The sequence below is a fragment of the Zootermopsis nevadensis genome, unplaced genomic scaffold (assembly GCF_977971745.1).
Source record: "Zootermopsis nevadensis isolate Lab colony 2312 unplaced genomic scaffold, Znev_1.0 Znev_ptg000010l, whole genome shotgun sequence".
Taxonomy (NCBI): Eukaryota; Metazoa; Arthropoda; class Insecta; order Blattodea; family Termopsidae; genus Zootermopsis; species Zootermopsis nevadensis.
Window position 1 is genome coordinate 16,114,109 of NW_028259142.1, and position 26,210 is coordinate 16,140,318.

General features: G+C 40.4%; 2 protein-coding genes across 2 annotated transcripts in view; one reads left to right on the forward strand and one right to left on the reverse strand.

The window, feature by feature from the left end:
- Nucleotides 1-548: 548 nt before the first annotated feature.
- Nucleotides 549-26,210, reverse strand: part of mirr (iroquois-class homeodomain protein mirror) — a 78,085-nt gene continuing 52,423 nt past the window's right edge. The window contains exons 4-5 of the mRNA XM_087346614.1: nt 3,727-4,037; nt 549-1,444 (exon numbers count right to left, since the gene is read on the reverse strand). Of these exons, the coding sequence (XP_087202740.1) occupies nt 549-1,444; nt 3,727-4,037 (1,207 nt within the window). The remainder of the gene's footprint in view (nt 1,445-3,726; nt 4,038-26,210) is intronic.
- The window catches only part of LOC110830296 (ankyrin repeat domain family member sosondowah), a 369,880-nt gene continuing 345,107 nt past the window's right edge, over nt 1,438-26,210 (forward strand). Inside the window, exon 1 of the mRNA XM_087346623.1 lies at nt 1,438-2,482. The gene's annotated coding sequence lies outside the window, so the exon portion shown is untranslated. The remainder of the gene's footprint in view (nt 2,483-26,210) is intronic.

Sequence of the window (26,210 nt, forward strand, 5' to 3'; positions counted from 1 at the left end):
TCACTTGAAACAGGCGTCAGAGTGCAGTCCCTATAAAGCTTTGTGGCATCTGAAGGTGAAACGCGGGTATTAATTAAAGATGGTTCCAGCTACTCTGGCCGGTGTAGAAGCGATATATTTTGTTTTTTTTGTTTCATTGTGGACATTGTCTCATATCTTTAACTCTAATTTACATCCTTATAGTAATTACTGTAATGTGTTTAAGATGAGATCTATAGGCCTATATGTCCATAGGGCCTGTTGGTAGAAAGCAGTAACTTCTATCAGTGAAATCACGGATTGAAGATACAAATGCCACCTTCAACTGTCAGAATATAAGATTAAAGCAAGAGCTTCATGTGACTTTTTCCCCAGTAGTAATCGGGAATCGAACTGTTTAGCTGAAAGGAGCCGTTATTAGTTTTCGGATGCAATTATTAAACTGCAGATCCCTTCCCGACACCACTTTGCCGCCTGTTGTAGGGAGAACGTCGGGCGAGCAATGACTGTGTCTGTTCTTCTGTTGCCGATCCTCACCGTGGGGGCCCCTTACTGGGTCGTACCTGGAGTCAGGCTTTGTTGAGCGGCGCCTGCTGTAGCTTGCCGACGTCCGGTGCGTGTTGCTCCGACGCCGTCCCCGATCCAATTGAAGAAGACGACGACCCTCCGGACGATGTCGGCGCAAGCCCTAACGTTCCGACACCCCCATTGAGGGCGAAAGGCGTCCCAGCGCCGCTTCCCGCCGCCGCTGCTGCTGCCGCCGCCGCCGCTACCGCCGCCTTAGACAAAACGGATGACAGCGGCGTCATTCCCGCCCCCGGAGCCCCTGCGGGGCTCCCCCCGGTGCCCAACCCTGCACCAAATGTTCTCGAATATGTCTCTAGCAGTGACACGTCCCCTGCATTGCCACCCCCCGCCCCCGTCAGGTGTGTGGCTGGTCCATAGAAGCTCCGGTAGAAGTCGTGGTGGGTGGGCCTCGCGTACGTGCCCGCGGGGTGGTGCACGGAATGGTGCAGATGGTGCGTGTGCAATGGTCCCCTGTTCGCGAGAGGTGAGATCAGTTTCCCTGCCGCAACGGCCGCCGAGTAGAACGCTGAGGTAGACACGGGCGTCGTCAGGTGGTGCACGTCGCTGTCCTTGCTCGCCATGTCTGCGAGTGACCATATCCTGGGCTTACTGGGGTTTGAACCGCTGGCACCGCCTGGGGGTGGCGGTGAGGTGGCCGACGAGGGGTTGGTGCCCAGAAGCCGGGGGTGGTATGCGGGGTGCAGGAGGTGTGATGGTCGCTCAAACAGACACTCGGGCGAATCAGGCCGAGACTCAGACCATTCGCTGCCCGTATCTAGGCCTCCACCGCCCGCCCCAGGGCCGCCGCCCCCACAGTGACCCCGATCCAGGAGCTCAAGCCGGTGGTTTGCCGGTCTGTCTCCGTCCTCGCTGGAGCCCGTGCCGGAGTCCTTCGAGTCTGCAAAAAAACGCCCCCCACACGACTGCATGAAGTTAAATGTGATCGTCAGAGGAAATTCAATCAGTTGTGACGTTGGACATGCATTGCCTTCTCCTATCACAGCTTTCATGTGTATCTCTCCACATTTTATTGTTCATGATTTAATGACAATAATTATAATGTTACTATGACTTCATCCATGTATAATCATTTCATTTAGACAAAGCATGTAAGAAATGGGGCAATTTCCTGTAAATGAATGTCTACATTCATGAGTGTCTTATGACAACACTGGCAAGAGAGTCAGCGGAAGTTAAGAGGTTACACAGGAATTTTACCTCCACGGATCTTAAAAAATCTAATTTCCTTGACAAGTTTTTAGTGTGGCTTGACTACACTAAGCCTTAAACATGGGTTGCACAGCATGCTATGCAATTTATATTTTCATGTCCTGGGAACAAACTTTTAGATTTTCTGGAAGTTATGGGCCTGATGAACATGATTTTTAAACAATCAAACGTCCAAAAGCAAAGCAAAACATATCGTCCATTACTTATCGGACGTAAATTATACGTAAATAACAATCCTTGTCTAAAGTTCCCTTTCTTAATATACTTGTGCAAACATAGCCTCAAGATGAAGTATAAATAAAACATTTGAAGACCGAAATGCATAGCCAAAATTCACGAAAATTGCCCAGAATTCTCCGAATAATGTATGCAAAATTTCATAATTAAGGCTGACATTAAAATTCTTGGTCTTTCAATAAATAATGTGAATCTAGAGACATTTTTACATTCTGCATTCCCATCTGGCAACACTGCAAAGATGAGAATTATGAAGACACGTCAAAGCAGCACTGTCGCTTACTGATGTTAGTTACGAATAAGCGAATTGGGTGAGTTACAGGCAAGCGTGTGGAGACAGATGTGGTTGCGTTTAGGTTATGTTTAGTTGCGTTGGTTTGACCTTGTTGGATTCTGTGTGACATATCCAAGTGTATTTACAGACAAGTGTTTTGTGAATTCAGCATCAGAGCGCATCAAGGGATGGACAGTGAGTACATTTTGTATTGGATACGTGTTCTTGCTGAAAATCTAGTTTCACTGTTGATGGTAATCTAAAGAAAATGACAAGCATGTGGTTGTAAAGTAACATTACGTAACACCTGTTATATCGATAATAACGTAAGTAATTAAAGAAGATTCCACTGTTTTCAAATTATGTTAGGGTAACTACAGTCCACAGACCAGTGGAAAATTCCTTGTAGTAATTCGATATACGCGCATGCGCAAGATTTCGCAGTGAGTGACGACCCGTCCTAAAAGAATTCGTTCCACAACCACTGAACAAACAATAGGCTTTCATGTGTTCTAATGGGTATAACTTTAATATTACCTCACAGTGGCACAGTGATTGAACCTAGAATATCATCACAACTGCTTAATGTTTTCAGTGTGTGTGTAGTAGTGTAACTCTGTGGCGTGTCATACTTCCCACGAACAGAAGCCCTCTAGTCCACCTGATAGTAAACAACCGCCCTCCACCGCATCAGATCCGACTTCACCCCGCAGGGATTTTCTCGTGGCCGGTGGACAGTAGCAGGCTCATACATTTACAAAATGCTGTGGTGTGGATCATCACTGATATTCGAGGGCCAGTTTTCATCCGTCGTGAATACTTGAGACTCCAAAAATAAGCCTAGCATTGTAGCATTTAAACTAATTTGTTCAGGTGTAGCAATTGCCCCATTAGAAGTTCCCCATTGGATTCAAGGATTTATTCCTCTCGTAGACACACGTGGCAGTGCACATGGCTACGTGTTTCGGATTAGAGCATGCGCGGTCTGTTAACGTCGAGTATGCGTAGACCTAAACCTCCACTTCCCCATACGTCTTCATGACTTGAAGCAAAATTAAACACAGGAAGATAACTAACTGTTCAAGTTTGTAAGTTAACTTTTGAGTATCTGCTGAGTATGTTATTTATCTTAGTCCTAATATATTAAATAAGTGACGAGATTATTGTAAGTTTATGTAATGAAATGTTTTGGGAGATACATTCAGATTATTATTGCAGAAGTTTGCACGTGCATTTCGAAAAGAGGAAGGATTTAAAACATTTATGTGTCATAACAGACGTGTGTTTTCGGGGAGGGGGGGGGGGGAATGAAACATTTAGTCAGCATTAGACAAAACGTTAACGGTCCGAAGCATAAAGCAATAACATTATGTCGTTAGATCCCTTCAAGTATTCTCCACCGTTTCCCAGTTCCCTGCAGAAGTTCTTGGGGCACTCACCAGGGTCCTTGACATTGTCGGCACTCTTTCGCCCGCTGGCGCTGCCATCGTCTTCGTTGTTGTTATCCTCGTCCTCGACGCGATTCCTGGGCTCCCACGTCATCTTGTTCTCCTTCTTGAGCCGACGCCGAGCGTTGGCGAACCACGTGGACACCTGTGTGAGCGTCATCTTGGTGATGATGGCCAGCATTATCTTCTCGCCCTTGGTCGGGTAAGGGTTCTTCTTGTGTTCGTTCAGCCACGCCTTCAGTGTACTCGTAGTCTCTCGCGTTGCATTCTTCCTTCTCGCTCCGTTCAGATCCATGCCGTACCTGAAACCAAGAAAGGAAAATACGCGTTCAGACACAACTGTTCACCTGAAGATGGGAGCACAGATTCCACCAGGACCGGAGTTTATGACAGGACCTTTTGGCGAGTAATTTCAGATCAGAAGCTGCTGACAAGTGGCTGTGTGGTCCGTCATATTGTCATTTCGGTCGGGCAAGTTCTTAATGGGACTTCGCCATTATAGAGACGCAACTACTGGTTGCATGGTATGAGTGAAATCAGACTGTGTACCAGAAATTCCGGGAAGCATAACATCTGCTGTCTTTCTTCCTTTAACATAGAATGATCTTTCAAATTTGCAAAATTTCGTATAGTGTACGTCGTAACACATTTGGGTGCACTGGCCCTTTTTGGCTTCATCTACAAGGAATTTGAGTAGATGAGTGTAAACTAGTTCCAGCCTTTCAACTATAAATTGTACGTTACAACGGAAGAAATACTTTTAAATAAACACCAAACACAAAGGGTTACTGTAATAAACTGTGACGGATAGTACACGTGTAACGAGAGTGGTCTGTAATTAAAGTCGGTCTGAATGAATTCGTGCGCATGCCCAGTGTGCGTGTGTACAGGAACGTCAGTCAATGATTTACCAAATTATTGATATACAAAATTGCGAGTGTAAATGTTGCTTACGTGAGTAGGCTACTGTCACATGATACAAAGCTTTATAAGCATGTATGCTTTAGTATGTGGATTATCATCTTGACTCAATATCTGAGCCCAGGAATTTTCTAATGTCTGTGCTCTGTATCCTTGGGCAGGCCATCCAATGCTCAGGTCGAAGGCCGGGAGTAAACACACGAAAATCCTCGATCAGGAATTTCTGATCTTCGGACGGAGAATTGATTTGTGGATTTCCTAATACAAAGCAGATGTTCTAAGAGCAACTTTGAGTGATTTTACTGTTGTATTGACACTACTTTATTTCGTGTAGGTGCAAATGGTCGAATGTGAGCAAGCCTGCAGTGGGGGTAATCAGAATTTGGCTCTCGTTAAACTGGCAGGCGCGTCAATGGAAATTTGAAGTGTTACGAATACTTCATAGCGGAATTCGTGTGTATGCATGTATTGATGTTTGCGTACAGATTCCAGCAGCAGTTGACATACGACAATATGCAAATGCCTTGAAACGGGTTTGTTATGCCGACATGACACGTCCTGTGTTAACACGGAGAAACCAATCCTTTGCCATTCTGGTTCCTCAACATCAGCCAATCAGATTATTTCTTTCTGATCCCTCTGCTTCGTATTTTTCCCTTGAAACTTACCCCATGCATAAAACTGCCAACTATCTCTCTTTTTTTACCGTCCTCACCATTATAGGGAAGGACTTAAGCCCTGATCAAAGATTAAACTTTTGGAACTGCACTGCTGAATCAACGAGTTCGAAATTAAATTTTCCTCCCATTTCGCTTCTACTAGTACTACTTAGAAGTTTTTTTTTACTGTCTTGCCCTTGCGTCTGTTAAGTGGGTGGACGAGATAGGCTTGGGAGGGCGGGTTGAAGGAAGATGAGAATACAAGCTATGACGACGAAGGTATAAAGACACGCTTGCTGAATCAGGAGACAACTAAAAGGAGGAAGAGGCTGTGAGTTCGGGGTGGCAGGGGCACTTGTAAGTCGCTGGAGCGATCAGAGGGCCTGGGAAAGAACATCGCAGCTGCAAGCGAACATGGTGGAGGGAGCAGTTTCGCTGCAGGAAAACGAAGAGAGACGAGAAAGGGCAAAAAGGAAGTTTTAAGAGGATGAAAACCTTTGCACCGAGAGTAAGGGGAGGGGGGAAGGAAAGAAAATATCTAGATCGAAGTAAATACGATCTGGCAACTTAAGAAGGAATGAAGCAGTTTCAAAAATTAATCAGGAGTCAGATACAGGGTGTTTAAAAACAAAATGAATTGGTAAACTCAAATTTGGAGCAGGTGTATTCAAGTAGGATTTAATGTTTTCACGGCGGCAAGTATGAAAATGTCTGTTTTTTAGGGTGATGATAATGGAGGCAGCAAGGACCTCTGAAACGTTGTTAAACACAAGCAAATTACATGGCGGTACAACACAGAAGACAGCCATCTTTAAGTGTTCTTAATTTCAATGGATGTTACGGGTAAGACGATTGGGGTTTGCTTTCGGGCAGGTTAGGATTTTACTCGCAATGTCAAGACCGGTTCAGCGGCTAGGAGGCTTTCCTATCCGATTGTTGCGTAAATCGGATAAGAGGTTGAACGTTCACCTCCATCCAGCGCGGAAGCAAGTACGTGGAGCTACACTCTCGCTCCCACATGCGTCTGCATCAGACACAACTTGAACTTCATACCGCAAATTGTGTACAGAGTTAGCATCATTTATTCCAAGTGAACTTCCAATGTTGCCTTTAGCGAAAAGGTTTTACAACTTTTGTTCCTGTTGTAACTGAATTACTTTGCTTGGGTTTCTCACTTTCTGAACTCAGGGATGGCAACATTACATACATTGTATTTCATTGTGACACGCTCAAAGATGTCGGGTTTCCACGGTGCTTCAAGTTTGTTTGGGGTGACGGTAATATAAAAACGTATCGGACAGGTTAAAAATATTGGAATCCTCTTGAATTGAGGTCGACCGCGAGGACAGAGGAGACGGATTGATTTCAGAAGTATACGCCCCGCCTCTTCCCGCCCCTTTCAGATAACAACTCTTCTCCCTGTAAAATTGTGTCCCTGGTTCACACCTAGCAGAACGAGCAGACCAGTAGGTAAATAGCGTAAGCTGATAAGAGGAACATCACGACACTTAAAACCATGTTATTCGAAGATCCACAACCCATCATATCGATAAGTATTAACCTATTATATCTACATTACTCATAGTGCTCAAACTGAATGCAAATAGGGGGAGGTCCTCCCCATCCGCCAGTCTTCCAGTACTACTGAATGGGTGCGGATAAACCTTCGTATTGAGTCCACACTAAAATTCGTCAGATGCGTTCTATTTCTCGTTCATAACGGTCCTGTGTAACATCTACCATTGCCAATCTTTCTTTTTTTCAAAAATATCCCTTCTGAGGTGCCTGCTAGACCAGTGGTATTCAACCTAGGCTACGCGAATACTTAGGGGGTACATGAAACACTGAATAATCAGTAATGTAATTTATTTAATTTATTTTAGATGTAGATTATATACTATGTATAACTTGAATTAAACACCAACAACTTTGGGGGTACAAAGTTGAAGAGAAACTATATCTGGGGGTACGGGAACAAGAAAAGTTTGAACACCACTGTGCTAAACCATACTAAAGTGTACTGTTATTTGACACATTAGTGCGACTAATGTTTAACGAAATGCTAATAAAATAATGAATTGTGTGCACTGTGGTATCTGTAGTGAAAATGATACTCCACAAAAATATTCTCTCACGTTCCTCTTTGCTTTTGTTTATTTTATTTGTATTTATGAATTTGTTTCTGTTCGATGCTGGAAGATGGTTTGAATTACATTGAAAACTAAAACTTGAACGTCCTTGAATATGGTTTATTTATTATTGTTGCTATTCGGTGCTATTTTTCCTCTGTGGAACAGGTCCGCCAACGGGCACTGTGTCCATTCCCCAGATACATTGGTCTAATACTGACACTGGAAAACGGAAGGTCTCGGGAAAAAAAACGTGTTCTGGTGCCACACGTGGAATTACCGGTCGCGAACTCGGACCTCGGCGGTGAGACACCGGCGCCTGAGCAGGATTTAAACCCATAATCCTTGAATTGTAGTTAACATCAGCAGCGATCTAACATAGGCCTAATCAGCCGTCATATTTGGTCTGTAGGCCAGGAAAGATCTCTGGAATCTGTTGTGTGGCGCATAAGAGCGCTGGCACGAATACAGAACAGCAGTTGATCCGTGACGCCGGCGCTACAGATAACGTCAGAGACGGAATTTAAATTTTATACGCCTGTATACGCTGTTATCTACCTTTCTGTTTTGTATTAAAAAATTGTGCTGATGTAAGTGCAGAATCGGAGAGTTAATAAAAACTGTCGCGCTATACGTCTGGCATATACACCATACAAACATTTCCATTTGAATACATGCTTCGTTTATTTAAGCTCACAGAGCGATGGATTTTCAGTTGAAAACTCATCCCCCCTCCCCCCCACACACACACCTCTCTTCAGTAGGGGCAGGAACATCACTGTTTGCCAAAGGCATTAATGGCGTTCTGCAGTCATTTTAAAATCCACGAAAGGGGATTAAAAAATCAGAGTGGAGGCATGTTTCCAATGATAACACCGTGCACGCCCGTCCCTCTCTAACCCTCTCACTGCCTCGCAGCCCTTCTGTGTGTTTGTACATTCCGGGACACGTAAATTGGACAGATTTCTCTTTTATGGAGCTGCAGTAGACGCCAGAGGTTTTGGTTTCCTGTTTATTATTTCATCCCTCTTAAACAGAGTTATGGTTTTCTTACACGCCACTCACAGTTTCTTGATTAAGATACAAATTTACATTATGGCACATCAGATCAAGGAGGATGAGATGGGCGGGACATATAGCACGCTTGGGAAATATTAAAATTTGCATAGAGCATTGGGTTGGAAAAGCTGAAGCGAAGAGAGACCACTAAGGAGAACTAAGCAAGGATGGGAGTTTAATATTAAGATGTATATTAATAAAATGGAATCCGAGGCTATTGGGTGCATTCATCGAGCTCGCACTGGTTAAAGAGACAGGTTCTTGTGATGATAGTAATGTACCTTCGGATTCCGTAAAAGACTGGGACTTTCTTGACTAAGTAACTATTATCTTCTCAAGAAGGACTGTTTCAAGGGGTTTACAGACCTGGATTCACCTAGGGCAGAGGTTCCCAAAGTGTGGGGAGCGAATGGTTTTCTGGGGGGGGGGGGGGGGGGGGGTGTTGTTTGTATGAAAAACTTTATTTAACGAAATATGGAGAAACATTAACATCCTTTGCTTGGTTGAGGCAGTTTAGTTGTCTTACAGTGCTGTAGAATTATATTAGAGTCTTTTAAATTAAATGCATTGAATAATATATACTAAATTATAAAAAATGTATACTCATAGCTAAATTTTATGTCAAATCTGTTTGCTTGCACTTGTTCTGGAAGGGGGGCGTGAAATTTATGGAATGTTGAAAGGGGGGGCGCAAGGTATAAAAGTTTGGGAACCTCTGACCTAGGGAATCCCTGACTAAAACTGTTGCTCGTGTAACTCACTCGTTTGGGCCTACCGACTATTTGATTCGACTTTCCCAACTATGCAAATAAAACCCAATATTTCAGAAGAGTGTATCATACTTCCATATAGTTGTACTATATCTGTTCTGCGCCGAAACTCTCTACAATTCAGATTCTGTCACATTTCACACCGCTCAGGTCATTTAATTCATCCGGACCGGCTGACGTCCCAGAGCCGTCAATGTATGCCGCTTGATTAAAGCCTAATAAATATTAAAAACTATTTACTATTCTTAGGCACGTATTTTTATCCAATGAACATGAAGATGAATGTAAATGATATTTAAACATTTGTTTCCTGCCTCCAAGAAAGTGTGTAGTGCTACCAACATGTAGCCTGTTCGAGAGGTAGCCGTGTCACGTGTCAAGCCTGACAAAGGCATTCCGTGATTTCTATAAATTTGTCCAGGCAAGTGTCAGTAATAGGCCCTTAAATGACCGACCACCTGCTTCCAAATGCTGACCTACTTGTCATTGGCGACAATCTTTTCTCTTTCATCGTCATATAAAACCTTCAGTTACAGCAGTGTAAGACGCTTTTGTATTCAATCTCGTGGCTTTTATTGTTATTATTTACTGGAATACTTTCATCACTTTACGTATTTTACGTTGTCTCCGTATGCAGATTACTGTATTGATCTAAGAGGTACATTTTCATTTAAAACGGAAATTTTTGAAATGTTCATAAATATTTAATTACCGCTGGTTTATACCTAATGCTCAAATATTCTCTAGAGGCTGTAAAAGAGGGAGATGAAAGAAATTGCAATAAAGACCTTCATATTTTGCTTATCAACTGATGTTGTTAGGGGCAGGCCTTGAAGGAAATATATCAAAATGTGTCTTTCGAGAAACTGGGTATAAAGAGTGTGGTGCACTGGATAGAATAGGCTCAGAATATGGTTCAGTGACTGGATTCTATGAACACAGTTTTGAACATTTAGATTCCACAAAGGGGCGAGAAAGTTGTTGACCGCCTGAGTATGAACTTCATAATATAGACCTGCACTAACGGCCAAATAGAATTTCCTTTGTACTAGGAGGAAGGCTATATTGCCCACAACAGGCCTGTACAGTATATGCTGAATTTTCGGACAGTGTAGATTTTGTGGCGAGAATATTATCATCGGCGCTTCTGCCAAAGATGAAATTTAATCCTTTGTCGGCCCACTTTTGGTCCAGCCATCGTATTTTATTAATATGGGGCATTAATATAAGCCAAGATAGCAGTAAAACGGTATTAGACACCAACAGACTGGTGACGTTTGCAGTGTGGACAGATAAAGATGTATCTAATTGCAAGAAGAAGCCGGTATTCGTAGTTAGAAAACATATTCTGCAGCTACGTTTAGGTTCTGATTAATTGTTTGTGCGAAGTTTATTTAATGAATACATAATTCGGAGTTGATTATTTAACTTCTCATTCCTGAAATTATGTGACGGATGGTAAGGGGGGAATATAAAAAACCTGCCTTCTGGAAACATGAACATTACCAACCAACCACGAAAGGTATTAGGTTAGCTAAAATACCTTGGTCCATAGGCCTGTATGCCCGCTATAATACATTATATGTAGCACCTATTATAACATAATTTATCAAGCATACAGTAAATACGCAAGAATGGCAGTCTACTTAACAGGAAGCAGTACCTACTAGCAACATGTTGCTAGTTCGACGATGGACAAGTCCCAGAAAACAAGTACACAAGTCTGGGACTGGGACTGGGACTTTGACACCGCCACCTGATTTTCCAAAGCTGAAGGTCCAGTTTTACCGAAAACTGGTTGTAACATGTGTGTCGACTGTTTCTGTGATCGTATTATCAGTACGTTACCATGGAGATTGCTAATCGGAGCGTACCTTCGCCCGGCCTGAGCCATGCCAACTTGTGTGTTGTTTCCACGTCATGGGTAATGCGGTTGTGTGTGGAGGTGGTATTCATCAGGCACCCACTAACACCCGCTAGTCCCCTATCCCGCTGTAAACATGCGAGCCATAACGACGTTTCAGCACAGAAATTTTAACACTCGCTCTCACGTTCATTCTTACGGAACAGTTCAATTTCGCTGTCTTATAATTTAATTATTCATGTGATTATTGCAATTTCATTATCCACTATCTCTTGCGTGCAACACGGAGCTGGTTGGTTTAGCGATGGAGACCTATCCTTAAATCAAGATGGTTCCGTATCAGAATCACTGTCGAGATATCAGCTATTATGTTTATGGTTTTCGTTGTTTAACTCAGTCTCGCCTAACAAATACCCGGACAGTAAATATATATATTTATAGTGAAGCAAATTTATTAACAATATTCGGAAGGAGTAGCCATGGAGTACACATATTTCCATACTCGTATGAATTTTTAAATCGTATGTCTTCATGTTCATATACTGCAAATTGAATTTAATTAAATTTTCACCGTATAAAAAAATCATTCTTTTTAAAAAAGGTTGTAGAATTTAATTTAGGCCCTTATTTTATGTTAAGTGAGTGTACGATGAGTCGCTTATGAAATAATTCGTTCAGTTAATTTTATCTTTACATAAAATATACGTTATATAATGTAGGTATGAATAAAGGTTAAATTAGCTCAGCAATGTTTAGACAAGACAAAAAAAATAGCCTGTTAAGTAGTTTAAAACCGTTCAGTAAATTGACAGTTAAAACCTGACGAAATTCCGACCTCACTTTTATGAGTTCAGTTCTGGCACATAACTCATAATAGGCGTGCTTGTTACAAATGGGATACACACAGATACGTCCGATAAACACACTACATTATAACTATTACAGGAACTGTGTAGTGCCTTCCCCCGGCTTCTGTTACAACATACGGGCCTTTGATTCATTACTACTGTATGTAAACAAGTTAATTAATCATTTACAGGTAAGTTGATTTTGTCAAGTTTCGATCAGCTTACGGAGGACTGCTGCAATGTGACTTATTCCTTCTAGTGTTAGAACACGCGTTGCTCTTAACGTGTTACGGGTTTCATGACAAACAACGGAATTCAGATACGAAGAGAATACTTCACTTCCTGCAGGGTATGAATTTTAAAGCCTCCTTCACTTTATTGCACTGAAACACCTGCTAGTTTTATAAGCAGTCGGTATGTGGGATGGAGCTCGATAGCTGGCGTGTTTAAAATTTTAATTCACTTTGCTACGCCTTCTGCTCTGTTTCCAGAACAAGGGCAACTTACCTGTGCTCCACACACGTCAATATACGTAACCGTGACAGTAAATCTAAATCTTCCAAGATAGTTCCTAACAAAACCCACCATTGGACAAGATCCTGAGCCAGCTTAATCTACCTTCAATCCTCAGATAATGTTTTAATACTGGTATTATTCTTCAACCTCCTTACCGTCTACCAAATGCCCGCATTCCCAGAGATTTAGCATGCCGACTATATATCCAGTCTATTGTAGATCCGTAGATTTTACTACTCGTACAATAACGGACCATGCAGGTATAAGTCATAAATTCCCTTTGTTTATGAACCTAATATCTTATAGTCTACTGCTAACTTTGTCCCTCTGAGATCCCTAAATGCTTTATTTTCAAACACTTGTAATTTAGGTTCTTCCCTTAAAGTAAGAGACCATGTTTCACACTCATAAAACAGTGGACGAGGATTATAAGACTGTGGATGTAGGACCTAGTGTTAATAAATCAGGCTCACATCCTAATAGTTTCCAGACAGTCCAAATAGGCCTGTGGAAATGAGATATTTAATATGTCTTGATGTTTATTACAGAGCAAGTTCTGGTTTCAGACCAATATTTACATAGTCTAACAATATCTATTTTTAATTGTAGACGGTAAACTTAGATTTTATATTAACAACTTTCTTCTCTGTAAGATACTGCAATTGCGTCATATTGTGGTTCGTATATTAAAATATATATTAAAAGTTTACAGTCACTCACAATTATAATAATAATAAAATAGTATTAAAAGATTTAAAACATCATTTAAATACACTACTAGTTTCGGCTACATTCAGCCATCGACGGGTGTATGCTGTATAAACCTATCACCATTTTACTGATTTATAACGTTATTCATATTTCACTGTCTTCATTCTTGATGGTGTTCTTGTTCTTTACCGTTTCTTGTTTTGTTGCACTATCATTAGTCCTTACTAGGTTTATATTTTGTATTTTGTGTTGGCATCATTTTTGTGTATTACTAAGAAGCAATATCACATTCGTAGTAAGAGAAACGGAGAACACTGAACTGTACAGGATTGGGGCTGGTAACTGACGTTATAAATCAGTAAAATGGTGATAGGTTTATACAGCATACACCCGTCGATGGCTGAATGTAGCCGAAACTAGTAGTGTATTTAAATGATGTTTTAAATCTTTTAATACTATTTTATTATTATTATAATTGTGAGTGACTGTAAACTTTTAATATATATTTTAATTTCTTCTCTGTTATTAAATCGACTTCTGTCACTGTAAATTGATTTCGTCTCCAATAGGATGTCGAATTAATCTTACATTCACATCTAATGCAGAGATGCAGAATGTGTTATTTACTTGGGAAAACTTCTTTGCCTTTACTTCTGCGCGTATAAAATACATGTTCAGGAAGCGATGTGATAACTGAATCTGTCTATTAAAACTTAGTGTACATTTCTAAACACTCCCCACGATCCACTATCCTCAGGGGTTCCTTTTAACAATAAATATTCCAGGACATTATTACTCTTTAAAACGATTTTATTTATTAGATATAATTGTTTTGTTTTCAGTACGAATTCTATGAACCTTAGACGTTCAGATATGTCACGCTTCTGTTTACTAGAAAGGTTTTCTTAGTTACATAAATGTTTCAAGCTCCATTATGATGCCTTTGTTGTAATGAGTGACAGTTAACTGTGCAGATCTGATGATGATGTTCAAAAGTTTCGAGACGCATTTCGAAATGTTTAATGACGCTAATAAATTGTTGTTAGCCCTGTTGGGTGTCTTCGTGAGGGGACAAAGGACTGTAACTCAGATAATGAGTGGCTTTCCCGCGGTACTGTTGCGGCCTGAAGCCCGCCACTAACGATTTTTAAATAGCGGTCCCCATAAGAAGCCACCTCGCCATACCATAACCAACATCCGTGGCACTCACCACTGTTCTTGTTGTGGGGTGGCAGGCCTTAAAATAGGGGTCAGTTTGGGCCAGAGTAGGACTAGTAATAATAACGACCACACGCTGCCGTCCGGTGTTAACCCTTCCCATGCTATGCATATCTTTCGAGTACAAGCAGTGACCAACATGGTATGATCTATTTTTTTTTATTTGGCATTCGCTGAAATAAAAATTTATGTCCCAACAGTTCGTGCCAAATAATCGTGACCTTTCAACGATAGAATTCGTGTGTTATCATCTAAAAAAACAGACGAAGACTTCTGCAAGTAATAATCAACATTGAAAGGAAAACTGGGGGAATGTACCATCGCGGTTGTTAAGAGAGTTTTAGACTCCTCTTCTTCTTCTTTTTATTTTCAAGGCCTGTCCAACCAGATTCAGAATAACATGGAGTAGAAAATATGCCCATGGCGTAATAATTCTGGCGCGTTTGCCAGAATATGATCTTCGGCCGTGGCGAATGGCGCTAGTGACTTTTGAGTTCTCTGGAGTCAATTGCCCTTGCCCTTCCTAGAGCATGTCTGGTTGGGTTATGATGGCATAACGGATGATCACCATGGGGAATCCCCCACGCGGTTGCGCAGATTGTGGGTATTCCCCACCCGAACATTTCCGCACGCAAAACCGCACATACGTCTTCATGTAATTCAAGACAGACCGCTGAAAACCACAACATGGGATTCGAACTCGGTCAGTTTTCGAGCTGCGGAAAACCACGTATCTTAAGCGGCGAAGCCACCGTTTCGGAATTTCTGTTGTTGTTGTTGTCACTGTCGTCGTCGTTTTGTTGATGTTGTTAGGGCTGTGTTTGTCGTGCTGCGAGATTCAGTAATTATACCTATGGCACTCTAAACTTGTTAGGTCTTCCATATTTCATTGTCCGAGTGAAGTTCCTGCCGTAATTTCTCAGCCCTAAAACTGGTTTCATTATTGCGTGGACCCCGTTCTTCTATAAACTTAGAACAATCTTAGCAGAAGCAGCTCCTTCAACCATCCATCATCCAAGTTTCCCCATACAAAAGACAGAGACAGACCGGAGGTTCATCAAGTGGCGTCTTATTAACCCACCGAGTGCCACCACCAACTGCCTAATTCTACGCTTCATCTATTTGTTTCCAAAATTTGTAGCCTCCATTCAGTCTGAAACGTGGCTTGCGGGAAAAATTCGGGCCTTGAAAATATTTACAGAGCTCCCATGTTTAATCCTTTCGCGCTGGTCTGTATTAAGCACGTTCGCAACGAAATTACAAAAAATGTGTCTATCTGCCTCTTCATCCGTTATGTAACAACGCGAGAACGGCTGGACGGATTCACATGAAATTTTATAAACATTCCAATAATAGTTCAAATTGAGAGACAGGAAGGGGCAGAAGCGATTGGCAGGCTGCGTGGGAATTTTCCGCGTAAGAAATCCTGGCACGAGGAATCCCGAGCCACGTGGTTGATCTCCGGGGAATCACTCGTGATGACGTGATCAGACAGCCAGGCAAGAGCTAGACACAGCAAATCGACAAAATTAATTTGAGCGTCTTAAAAAAAGAAAAGTTTTCGTCTATTGGACCAGAGGAACTCAATCAAAGCTGAGCAAAGAAATGTTCGTGTAGACTCAAGTGTCAAATTCAGTCTTTAACCGAGGTCTCTTCTAAGAAAATGTACACATACTGGCAAGTACAAAAACCGTGAAGCAGCAATCATAATACCAAAACTACAAGAACCTAACTTTATTGAACAAAATCTTTCCTGAGAAGCTGATTTCCGCTCACTCAGTTGAGTCTTTTATGTAACACGAAGTTTCACTACCGTGTTTACAAAACTTCGCCACTAGGTCCTATTCTGAGCCAGTTGAATCTAGAGAACACCTTTACACCGTAGTTTAAGACCCATCCATTTTAATATCTAACACGTATGTATTTCAACTGGCCTAGTCCGTTCAGCTTTTCCGACAACTATGAAGCTCCTTATTTTATAATTTTCTCCATTTTATTCTTATTACGTCCTTCCTAGGTCCAAATATTCTCATTAGCACGATGTTCTCGTTAACGCTCTGGGTTGGAGACAAAGTTTCACACCCATACAAAACAACAGATACTATTATAAATGCATACCGGTATTTGAACTCTTACGTGTTTAGTTAAGGTAGGAAGACAACGTGTCTACCAGAGTAATATTAAGTATTTTAATCGCCGGAGAAGGTTTTATCACTTATAGTCGATTTGAAAGCTGCTTCTTAAACCACCTGTTAAGTTAGAGTTTTGAGTATTTGGATCAGACATATTAATTCCATTGCCTGTTTCTCACAACGTTTAATCAGGGAGTTCCCAGAAGGCTATGTAGAACCCATTCTATTTGCAAAGTTATGACCTTAAATGGGTTATATTTTATTCCCGAGGTAGTCTAACGTTGTACCACGCCCTGGGAATGGTATGTCTAACTTGTGCAGTCTGGGCATTACATTACATTACGTACGCTAGGATAGTAATGTCGAGGTGAAATACAGTATAACAGCTGTTTTACGGATAGCAAGAAGATACACGAAGAAATGAGAAAGACCTGTCAAAATAAAGACCGAATCAGGATTAAAACCGAAGTTCAGGTCTACAGAGAAATGGGTCTGCCACGTAGACAGAATGTCGAGATTCCTTCCTCCCTCTGGTAATGGTAAAACACACACCGACTAGAACAAGAGATGAAGAGAGTATTTTGCAACTTAGGCAATAACAAACGGCGTAGCTGCATGACAGCTTTATAACAGTGTCGATTCAATTTTCTGTCGTTCTGCAAAGAATATGCTAAATTTGAAATTCCAGCTCAAAAGAACATTATCATTTTCTATTGTAACTTCACCAGATATTATGTTAATAAAATGTAAGGAAGTGGGATGGGAAACACGTTTAGCATGCAAAATGCTTTCAAAGTTTTTACTGAAGTCTGCACAGAAGTGGAGGGCCGAGGTGTAGATGAGATGAAAAATGTAATCTCAAATAAATTAAAATGGTTCATTGTGAGGTCGGAGGTAGGGATCTCATGAACACGGTGAAGTGCCTCCGGTTCCAGCAAAGGGAGGCATGGCGAATGTCAGCATTTTAAGAAGTAGTCTGATCTTTCAATTATCATTACGACAGTGGTGACAAGAACATTTGTTTTTATAGACGTTTAGCATGCATAAGTATAAAAGAAATTGTTGCATTTTGGTGGAATTCGCGATAGAAATTTGGAACCTGGTAGACCATAACACAGATGGAATAATATGGAAATATTTTGTTACGATACGATTTATTTTGCCGAAGGGGAGTTACGTATTGCTTCAGTGCGTGTTACTTTGATGTGAAGGCAGTGGATTAGGCAGTGCCACAGCTTTGTCAGCCATGTACACGGATTTGCCTAGTATACAGGCTGAAGAGTAAGACGAGGGTTGGTAAGGAGTTGCTTGGTTCCTGAAAATAATTAGTTTTCGAAATGAGGCAGGGATGACGCTTCAATCCACTGAAGTACACGCCGCAGGTGTAACAAAACAACCCGAAGATCTTGAGCGTACCCAACAGGGTGTTCCCATGCCAGGACGACTTTCTTCTGTTAAATTCAAATCGTCGAGGTGATTCGGTGACGTCAAATGTTGTAAGCCGTTCCTATGCTTATTTAAAGACGCTTTATTAAGGCAGTGGCCGTCGTTTGTTATATGTCTCTTTACCCCGTTTACCTTGAACGTGAGGAAATCCACGAGAAACCTCATGTTCGGGTCGAAAATTCAAACCGCGGTCTCCCGAATACGGGGCAAGACTACTAACCTTTGTTTGGTATTGCTTATCACTGATGCTGTTGAAAGGTAAATCGTCCGAATAAAATACCTGGCACAATGACTGTTTAGAGCACCGTAAAACACGAAACTCATTTCTGTGCAACAAACATCAGAAGTCAGAAAACTGTGTTCACTTAAGATTTGTCCCCAAGAAGGAGTTTAGAAGGTGTATTCAGAGACGTCACACAAACTGACTTGTCTTTCTTGAAAATGTGATAGTTGATGAACATTTTAAAGGAATTCTCTGCCATTAATGTAAACACCGAAAATTTATGCTGTACTCAAAATTACACCAATGAAACGTATCCTGTGCCACTTTAATCCAGCCCACGCCTACGCACATTATTTGATCATCAACTTTAATATTATCTTCCCATCTGCGTGAAGATTGAGAAAGAAGTCTCTTTCCTTTCGCTTCAGACTTTTGCACCAAAGTGTTGTATGAACATTTCTCATCACTCCCTCGTCAGGAATTTAGGCCTGAAAACTCTTACAGAGATGCAGGTAGCAATGAACATTATCGCTGCCAGCGATCCAGTCTGCTAACTTATTGAGGAATCAGAGGGAACAAAGGAAAAGTCTACCATTTAAAAACGCAAGCCAACAACAACTACTTGTAAGGTAGTATATTTGCGTCATATTGTGAATTAGGTTAATATTTTAATATTTTCCGTCAAATCACAATTTTAATAAGATAATAAAATATAAAATATTTAAAATATTATTCCAATTTGTAAATCGATCATTCGATGCGGAACGTGAAATGATATTTTAAATATTTTATATTTTATTATCTTATTAAAATTGTGATTTGACGGAAAATATTAAAATATTAACAACTACTTGCTAGGGCACAAAATTAAATCAGAAGTTCTCCACCGTGTAGTAGACTCTTCCAACTTCCCCGTGACAATCCAGTCAAGGTCACTAGGCTCCTGATCACGTCATTTGCGCAAAATCTGTCCAGATACGAAAATGGTGAAGTCACGTGCAGAACATGTGTTCATTCTCGAACATTACTTCGCATCGAAATTGTTCGCTGCTGTTCGTGAAGCATATGATGACTGCAAACAACATTTTGGGGACAAAGGAAATGTTTGTCTGTGACAAGTACTCATCTAGCGACAAATCATCTGAAATTACGATCGAACAAGTCCGTCAGCTGCAAAAACGGGATAAGGCTGCAAGAATTCAATACTGTCATTGGTTTCTTCGTGTTGTGGGTGAAGGTGTCCATGTGTAGAAGGAGAATTCTGTATTTGCTGAGAGTGTTGCATCAAATGTCGACAGAAAGAAAGCCAAACCCCTAAGAATTTAATTAAATTACAGGGGAAATTCAAATAAATATGTTATTCACATCAGAACATTTTGTATTAATTAAATGAAAGGGAAGACAGCATGCCTATAATACTATATTTCTACCAATTAACTTAGATAATTCACAGAATGTTGGATAAATATCATAAAACACTGTATATGTAACCTGCATAAGGATCATTAATGGAACGAGATGATCACATGAATGGTTGCACATCGTGGGTTTGTTAGAGTGGGCATCGATTATTAGTTACCAGTCTCTTGAATAAAACTGGTTTTTAATTCTTAGTTAATATCACTTGTGTTCGCAGTTTCTTAACGCCACGGACGTATTTGGTTTACGTAGACTGTTTCTGGAATTCACTGTATTTATGAAGCTGCAGACCACTTTAAGCCCAAAACAGGACGGATTAGCTGCTGTGGATATTGCAGCCAGTTTTATTACCTCAACATGTGATGTTCGCTTCAATGCTCTTCGCTCTGGCATCATGCCGCAAGGCGTGTTTTATGGTTACACTCAAGACATCACGCAAGTTTATCGGTGGCAGCAGTTACAAAGCGTGCTCTGTATCGTTTAAAATTAATAGGCGTTCTTTATGAGACCGCGAAAAACAAACAACGAGCCTAAGATATGCGCTTTACCCGTGACTGTGACAGTTCAGTTTATGAGCACTTCATTGGACTCCCCATACTTTCTAGACATCGCTCCGGAGAAAGGATCCTGAAAACTGATGCGTGAAGTTTCGTGAAGGCAATATTTTTCACTACTGGGAATCGAACTTTGGCCATTCATCCCAGAATTTCGATAATCATTGACATCTACCTGACCAATGGTTCTAACAGTACAGAAGAAGAATTTTGCATTATAGTGGCTGAGGGAGACAATTTCGATGGCTTTGAACTGTCACAAGGGCAGCTCCAAGGTGCAGACAAAGTTCTTGCTTAGGGCGAGGGCTTCACGGCAGGAAGAGGTCGATTGTTCTATCTGAGTCGCCCGCTGTCTTCTTCCATCCTTCTCTAGAAATCACTGCAGCGTCTTTTCTGCGGCTGTGGTGACACTTCGGTGGTGAGTGGTGGAGTGAGTGGGCTGGGGGACTCTGTTGGCGCTGTCGGAACTCTTCAACCGCGAGTCGCTGCTATCAGCGTGTCCATCCACCTCTTTTTTTTATTATTTCTACTTTAATCTTTTTCTCTTTACCTTTCCCATTCGGGATGTTCTCTTGTATGTCCGCCATATTGTAACTCACGATCGAATGAGCAGAAACACGATAGGAGAGGATGCGGAAGGGTTGCTTTGTCTGCAACAGAGCGCGCGATCACGCCCATGTTGACTTCAAACCGGACTAGTCGGGTAGGCTTTTTATTCTCTTTGCCCGCGTCTTTTGTCTTTTTCCTATTTTCTGCCTCATACAGGACCTACATAAGATCACGACGGATGAAAACCGGAGGAAAGGTCAACGTTAAAGAAGGTACAGAAAACGAGTCACCTGTCCTCCCCTCTTCTTAATGTATTCAGACTCGTCGCGATCTTTCTAGGACCACCGGCGCCATTTTCTCTCATGCGCCATTCATTTAACAATGGTCTCCCCCACGCCTTCACCCCATTAGAAATCAAAGCTACATCTCACTGCAGATGGGGAAACGCCTTTGCTAACAACTTCCTCGGTCTTGCATTCTCCTTCGACAAACCGTCTCTACACTTAAAAAATTTAAGGTCCAGAAGCGTCATCATGAAAACGAAAATATTTCGTATGGTTGCCACGTAGATGGGTGTGTTCCAAACACTAACCAATGTTATCGGAGTAAAATAGACCAAATCTTAATAAATGTATTGTCATATGAAGTTCCCAAGGCCTGTACTGCCTCAGTGATTATACCTGTGATATCAGGGGAAGGGGGAGATGTGAGATCGGTAAGCCCACCAGAAAGCGGTTCTTTCGTTCTTGTCTTAGTGGGATATTCGTAATGCAAAGCACGGTATGCCGATCTAAGAATATGAGACGGTTGAGGCATGCGCATGTTTTAGGCTTCGTCCGTCTTATCTGCCTTGAAAATACTAGACCAATAACAAAATTTATTAATGTTTTCATTTCATTATTTTCTTCCCAAATAACTTCGCCCGTATAGAACAGGGTAAATGTAAATGGCTTTGCAAGGTGATGGGATGTACTCGAAAGTAATTACCAAGTTTAACAATTTATTTGTCAGTCTTAACTGAATAATGAGAAAGCTATTGCAGGTCTGCTGCCCAGGTGCGATCACAGTCTGCCGCCCCTATATATAAGTACTAAATTTTTTTTTCAGATTACCAAGTTCTATTACGGATAGATTCCACTTCCTTTAAGCGCCCCTTCAACCACGGCTCCAGTAGGCAATTGCATACTTTGCTACCCTCTGGCGCCGCCCCTGATTTTCGGCACTCAAATGCAATGCTTCAAAATTCTGCGCGCCCTTAGCAAGTTGCCGCCCGGGTGCGATGCACCCGTTGCACCCATAGGGCGGCGCGGCTTTGGCTATATGCCACTGTAAAAATGTTTTCAATTGCTTACGGGTGATCATTATTCTGGCTGCATTCTCTCATTCTGTTGTTATGGCAACGTAGGGGCAGGTCATCGATGAATGGGAAATTTTAAAAATAGGGTTACTCACGAGTTATAAATAACTAACAAACTAATGCTTTTTGATGGGGGAGTTGTAAAGTAACTTCGAAGTCATTATTAATACACACCTTGTTTCAGAATTCTATTAAGTTTTTATCAGTCCTGGAACAATTGTTAAACAACAGTTAATTTTCAGCACGTTCTCTTTTTTTTGGTAATAATCATGCTTATTGAAGTATTCTTTCAATTATTGCTGATGTCAGATTCTGTTATCAGCCATTATCGGTTCTCGGAACAATTGAAGTAACATACGCAAAATGGCGTCATAGGGACTTCTCTAATCAGAAGAAGTAAAGGACTTCACTAGAAGTTTGGATATAAGCATTCCGAACATCCATATAACAATTCATGTTCCTAGTAGCTAACTTTCTCTGTTTCTCAGGGGTGAAATGTTACGAACGAGAGTGCCCAAGAAAATACATGAAAATAATGAAGGTTTATATAATTATATGTTCATTGATTCGGGGGGTAGACGAGATGATGGTTTAAGAAATGGATAATTAATTACATGATGAATTCATTCTCCCAATTGAAGGGTGTATTCGTGAAACTCGCCAAGACTATTTCTCGCCTTGCAGCTAAGTACAGTTAATATTAATTTACTAAATTCTGCTTCAGAGAAAGTCTGTATTTTCAAAACTTTAAAGGGACTGCGAGAAGTTTGAAACTACAATTTTCGTTCCCATGAAGATTGTCGTGCCTGTTCATTATCGCTATTCTCCATCACATTTTAAAACGTTTCAATCTGTGTATAATATACAGGGCCTGGTTTGGATGTAGTTTGTAGTACGTTTCATTTCATGTTTTCACAGATTTTTTGTTACTTTGTAAAATAATTTCTTTATCTTACTAGTAAATTGCCCATCAAAATGACGCGAAAATCTTAATCAGTAAACAAAAATATCACAAATATAATTACATTCGGCACAAATTCTCTTAACATCATTACCACATCAATGTTTATAATGACACACGCATTCATTAATATACCATTAGGCTCAAAATCTGCAACCAACCAATGAAGCTAACAATATTGGTAGATGCTGTCAGTAAACTAATATATGAGGCTACAAGCTTGAACCTACACCAGAATTGTAATCGATTACGTGCTGGGATACTGCAATTATCCGAGACCTTTTGCACACGTTGACCAATTTGTATTGTTATAGTCTGCATATACAGCGTTAAATTTCATCAAATGTGCACTACATTCAAACAGAAGAATTCAGATAATTGGTCAATGAATTTGTTTTTCTCGCTTAAATGCTAGACTAGACGTTTGTCCAAATAATTTTAACTAGTAATTGTACCAAAAATGTCTTTTATATATTTTAGACTGTATATTGACTAGACCAGGGGTGGGGAACCTTTTCATGTTGGAAGGCTGCATTAATTTAGCTGTAATGAAATAAGGCCGCATTCAAGAAACTTCAATTAGATATACTTAAAATTATAAAATTAAAATACTAGATTATTTTGTAAAATCTAACTACTGTGTACTTAATAATTTCAAAAAATGAAAACTATTTGTTAATTTTGAAGTTAAATAATCTTTTAATGACTTTGTTGTGTCTGCTTTTTGTTGGAAAGCATTTGAATGTTTGGTTGCAGCATGGAGGTCCGCAGTTTAAGTTGATCCTCTAGATGAGTATCCGTCATTTGTGACCTTAAGGGCGTCTTGAAAAATGTATTAATAAAAATAAAAGTATCTGTTCTGTAAAATTTGGATTCAGTCAAAAGGCCACACTTAAGGACCTAGAAGGCCACATGTGGCCTTAAGGCCGTAGGTTCCCCACCTCTGGACTAGACTGTAGTACTTTTTTATATTTTCATCTTGGGATCATCATCTTTAAACTATGTACTGCCATATATTTATCTAGACTGAACTAGTTCAGTTAAGAAAGCTCTGGATTTTATATCGTAACTTCACTTACACACTTATAGTCGGCAATTCCTGAGTAGAGAGCAGCAGACAAAACAGATAAACTTTAGGTTTTCTTTTATGATTACCGAAATCACTTCTGAAACTTATCTCTCCTTTATGTCGGCATAATTTGCGACAGAGCGTCATCTTGTTCACAGTACGTTACAAATGAGGATATTATCAGAGATAAAATATAGGTATTTGTAGATACTCCCATTGGCTGTAAAGAAAGTTAAAATATTGTCTTTGGTTGCCAAATTTAATTGTCATTGCATGAACTAATAAGTCCGTCCGTCCTGCACGACCTTCCTTCAGTTCATACTTGCTTACCTGTGAGCATTTTGTAATTATTCATCTTGTAGAAACATTTATTTCCATTAGGATCTATGAAACTCAATGTGGTTCATCAGCACCTTCACAGAAACCGGCTATTGGACCCTGATACAGTTAGGTTCATACTTTCACTATTCCTGCAGGTTTTATCACACTCTTTAAACTTCGGCTAAAACTACTCATCATATTCCTTATGTTGTACCTTAATTACTATACATCTTCAATACAAACGATATCAACTGAACGGAAGAGTTTTGAAAAATACCAAAATAGTAACTTATAACTCATCAAAATACTGGAATTTTGGACATACCTTTTATGTATAATTACTTAACCAGAAAACGTGAACTACTGTAAGTGATAATTTTTTGCAGTAATGTGCCCCTTATGATTTCAATTAAGTCTTTAAACACAGACGTTGAATTGACACAGATTTCAAACATGATTTGAAGGCATATGTAATTTGTTTACTGGATGTAACCAGTTCAGTTCCCAGCATGTTTAGCAAACGCTATAATGAAATGTACCCTCATGTTTACTTTTCGCCATATATGACCACCGTTTAGTTTCGACTTTACGTAATCCATTCAGTCGATAAAATGTCGTTAAATAACATACGAACAAATTTTAGAATAGCTCCTATTGAAAGTAACTACCATTCAATTTGCTTTTTAGAGCAAATTTACTTTCCTACTATTCAGCGTGAAATTACTCCGAATGATATCACAGAATTCTACATATGACTGGCATTTTACGAGACGTATTTAAATAATACGAGTAGGCTGTACGCTGACTCTGTCAGATTGGATAATAATCTCCGAGAGATAGACAAATGATAGTCTCCTTTTCAAGAAATAAAAATTGACAATAAAACAGAATGTCAGAAGTGATGGCAGGGATAAAAGTTGCACCGGACGGTGGGGGTGGCGACAGTGAATAATATAGAGATGGGGTGGGTGTTCCCTGCCGAGGGAACAGGTCGAAATGCGAGAGTCGTGTTGGACATTATATCGATTATATGTCGACAAATCCCGGGCTTGAACTCTTGCCACGGTGCAGAGGGGAGTTGTACAGGCGTGGTACTATCATCTTATCAAACTGGAAAATTGTGATTTGAATTTTCTGCATGCAGAATGACGACTATATTAGCCAAAACTTCATACAGAATTCATTAAAATCTTTCACGGCACTGTTAAAATTGTGTGAATGAGATCCAATATCCGATGCATGATGCAGATTTTCCACTTAGTTTAATCGCGATAATATTCAAGACATAAAATGTGACGTGATGTAGTTCTGATCTGGTGGGTCTAAGTACTAACCTCAAAATGATGTCCATAATGAAATCAAAACAGCACGCTTAGGAAGGAAGAAATTGTACAATTTATAATATTACATTGCGAGAAACGTCTTGATAAGTCTACACACGTTGCATAGATTTAACATACTGGCATCCAGGGGATTATGATTAAATGGGCAGATTAATAAGTGCACAGGTCTGCAGAAAGTTTGAGAAAAAATGTTTCGAACATAGTGGACATTAAATAACGTTATAACATTAAGATAGATATTGTGGAATTGCGTCTAAGACAGAGGGAAATGGATGAAAGTAGCTCGCGTTTTGAACCTGTGTGTTGTTTCAATGAACGTTTCATTGTCAAACACAAACTATAGCTGGAATTATGGGAGGCTTTTGCAGACGTTGCCCAATTTGGATTAATTTAGTTTGCACATATA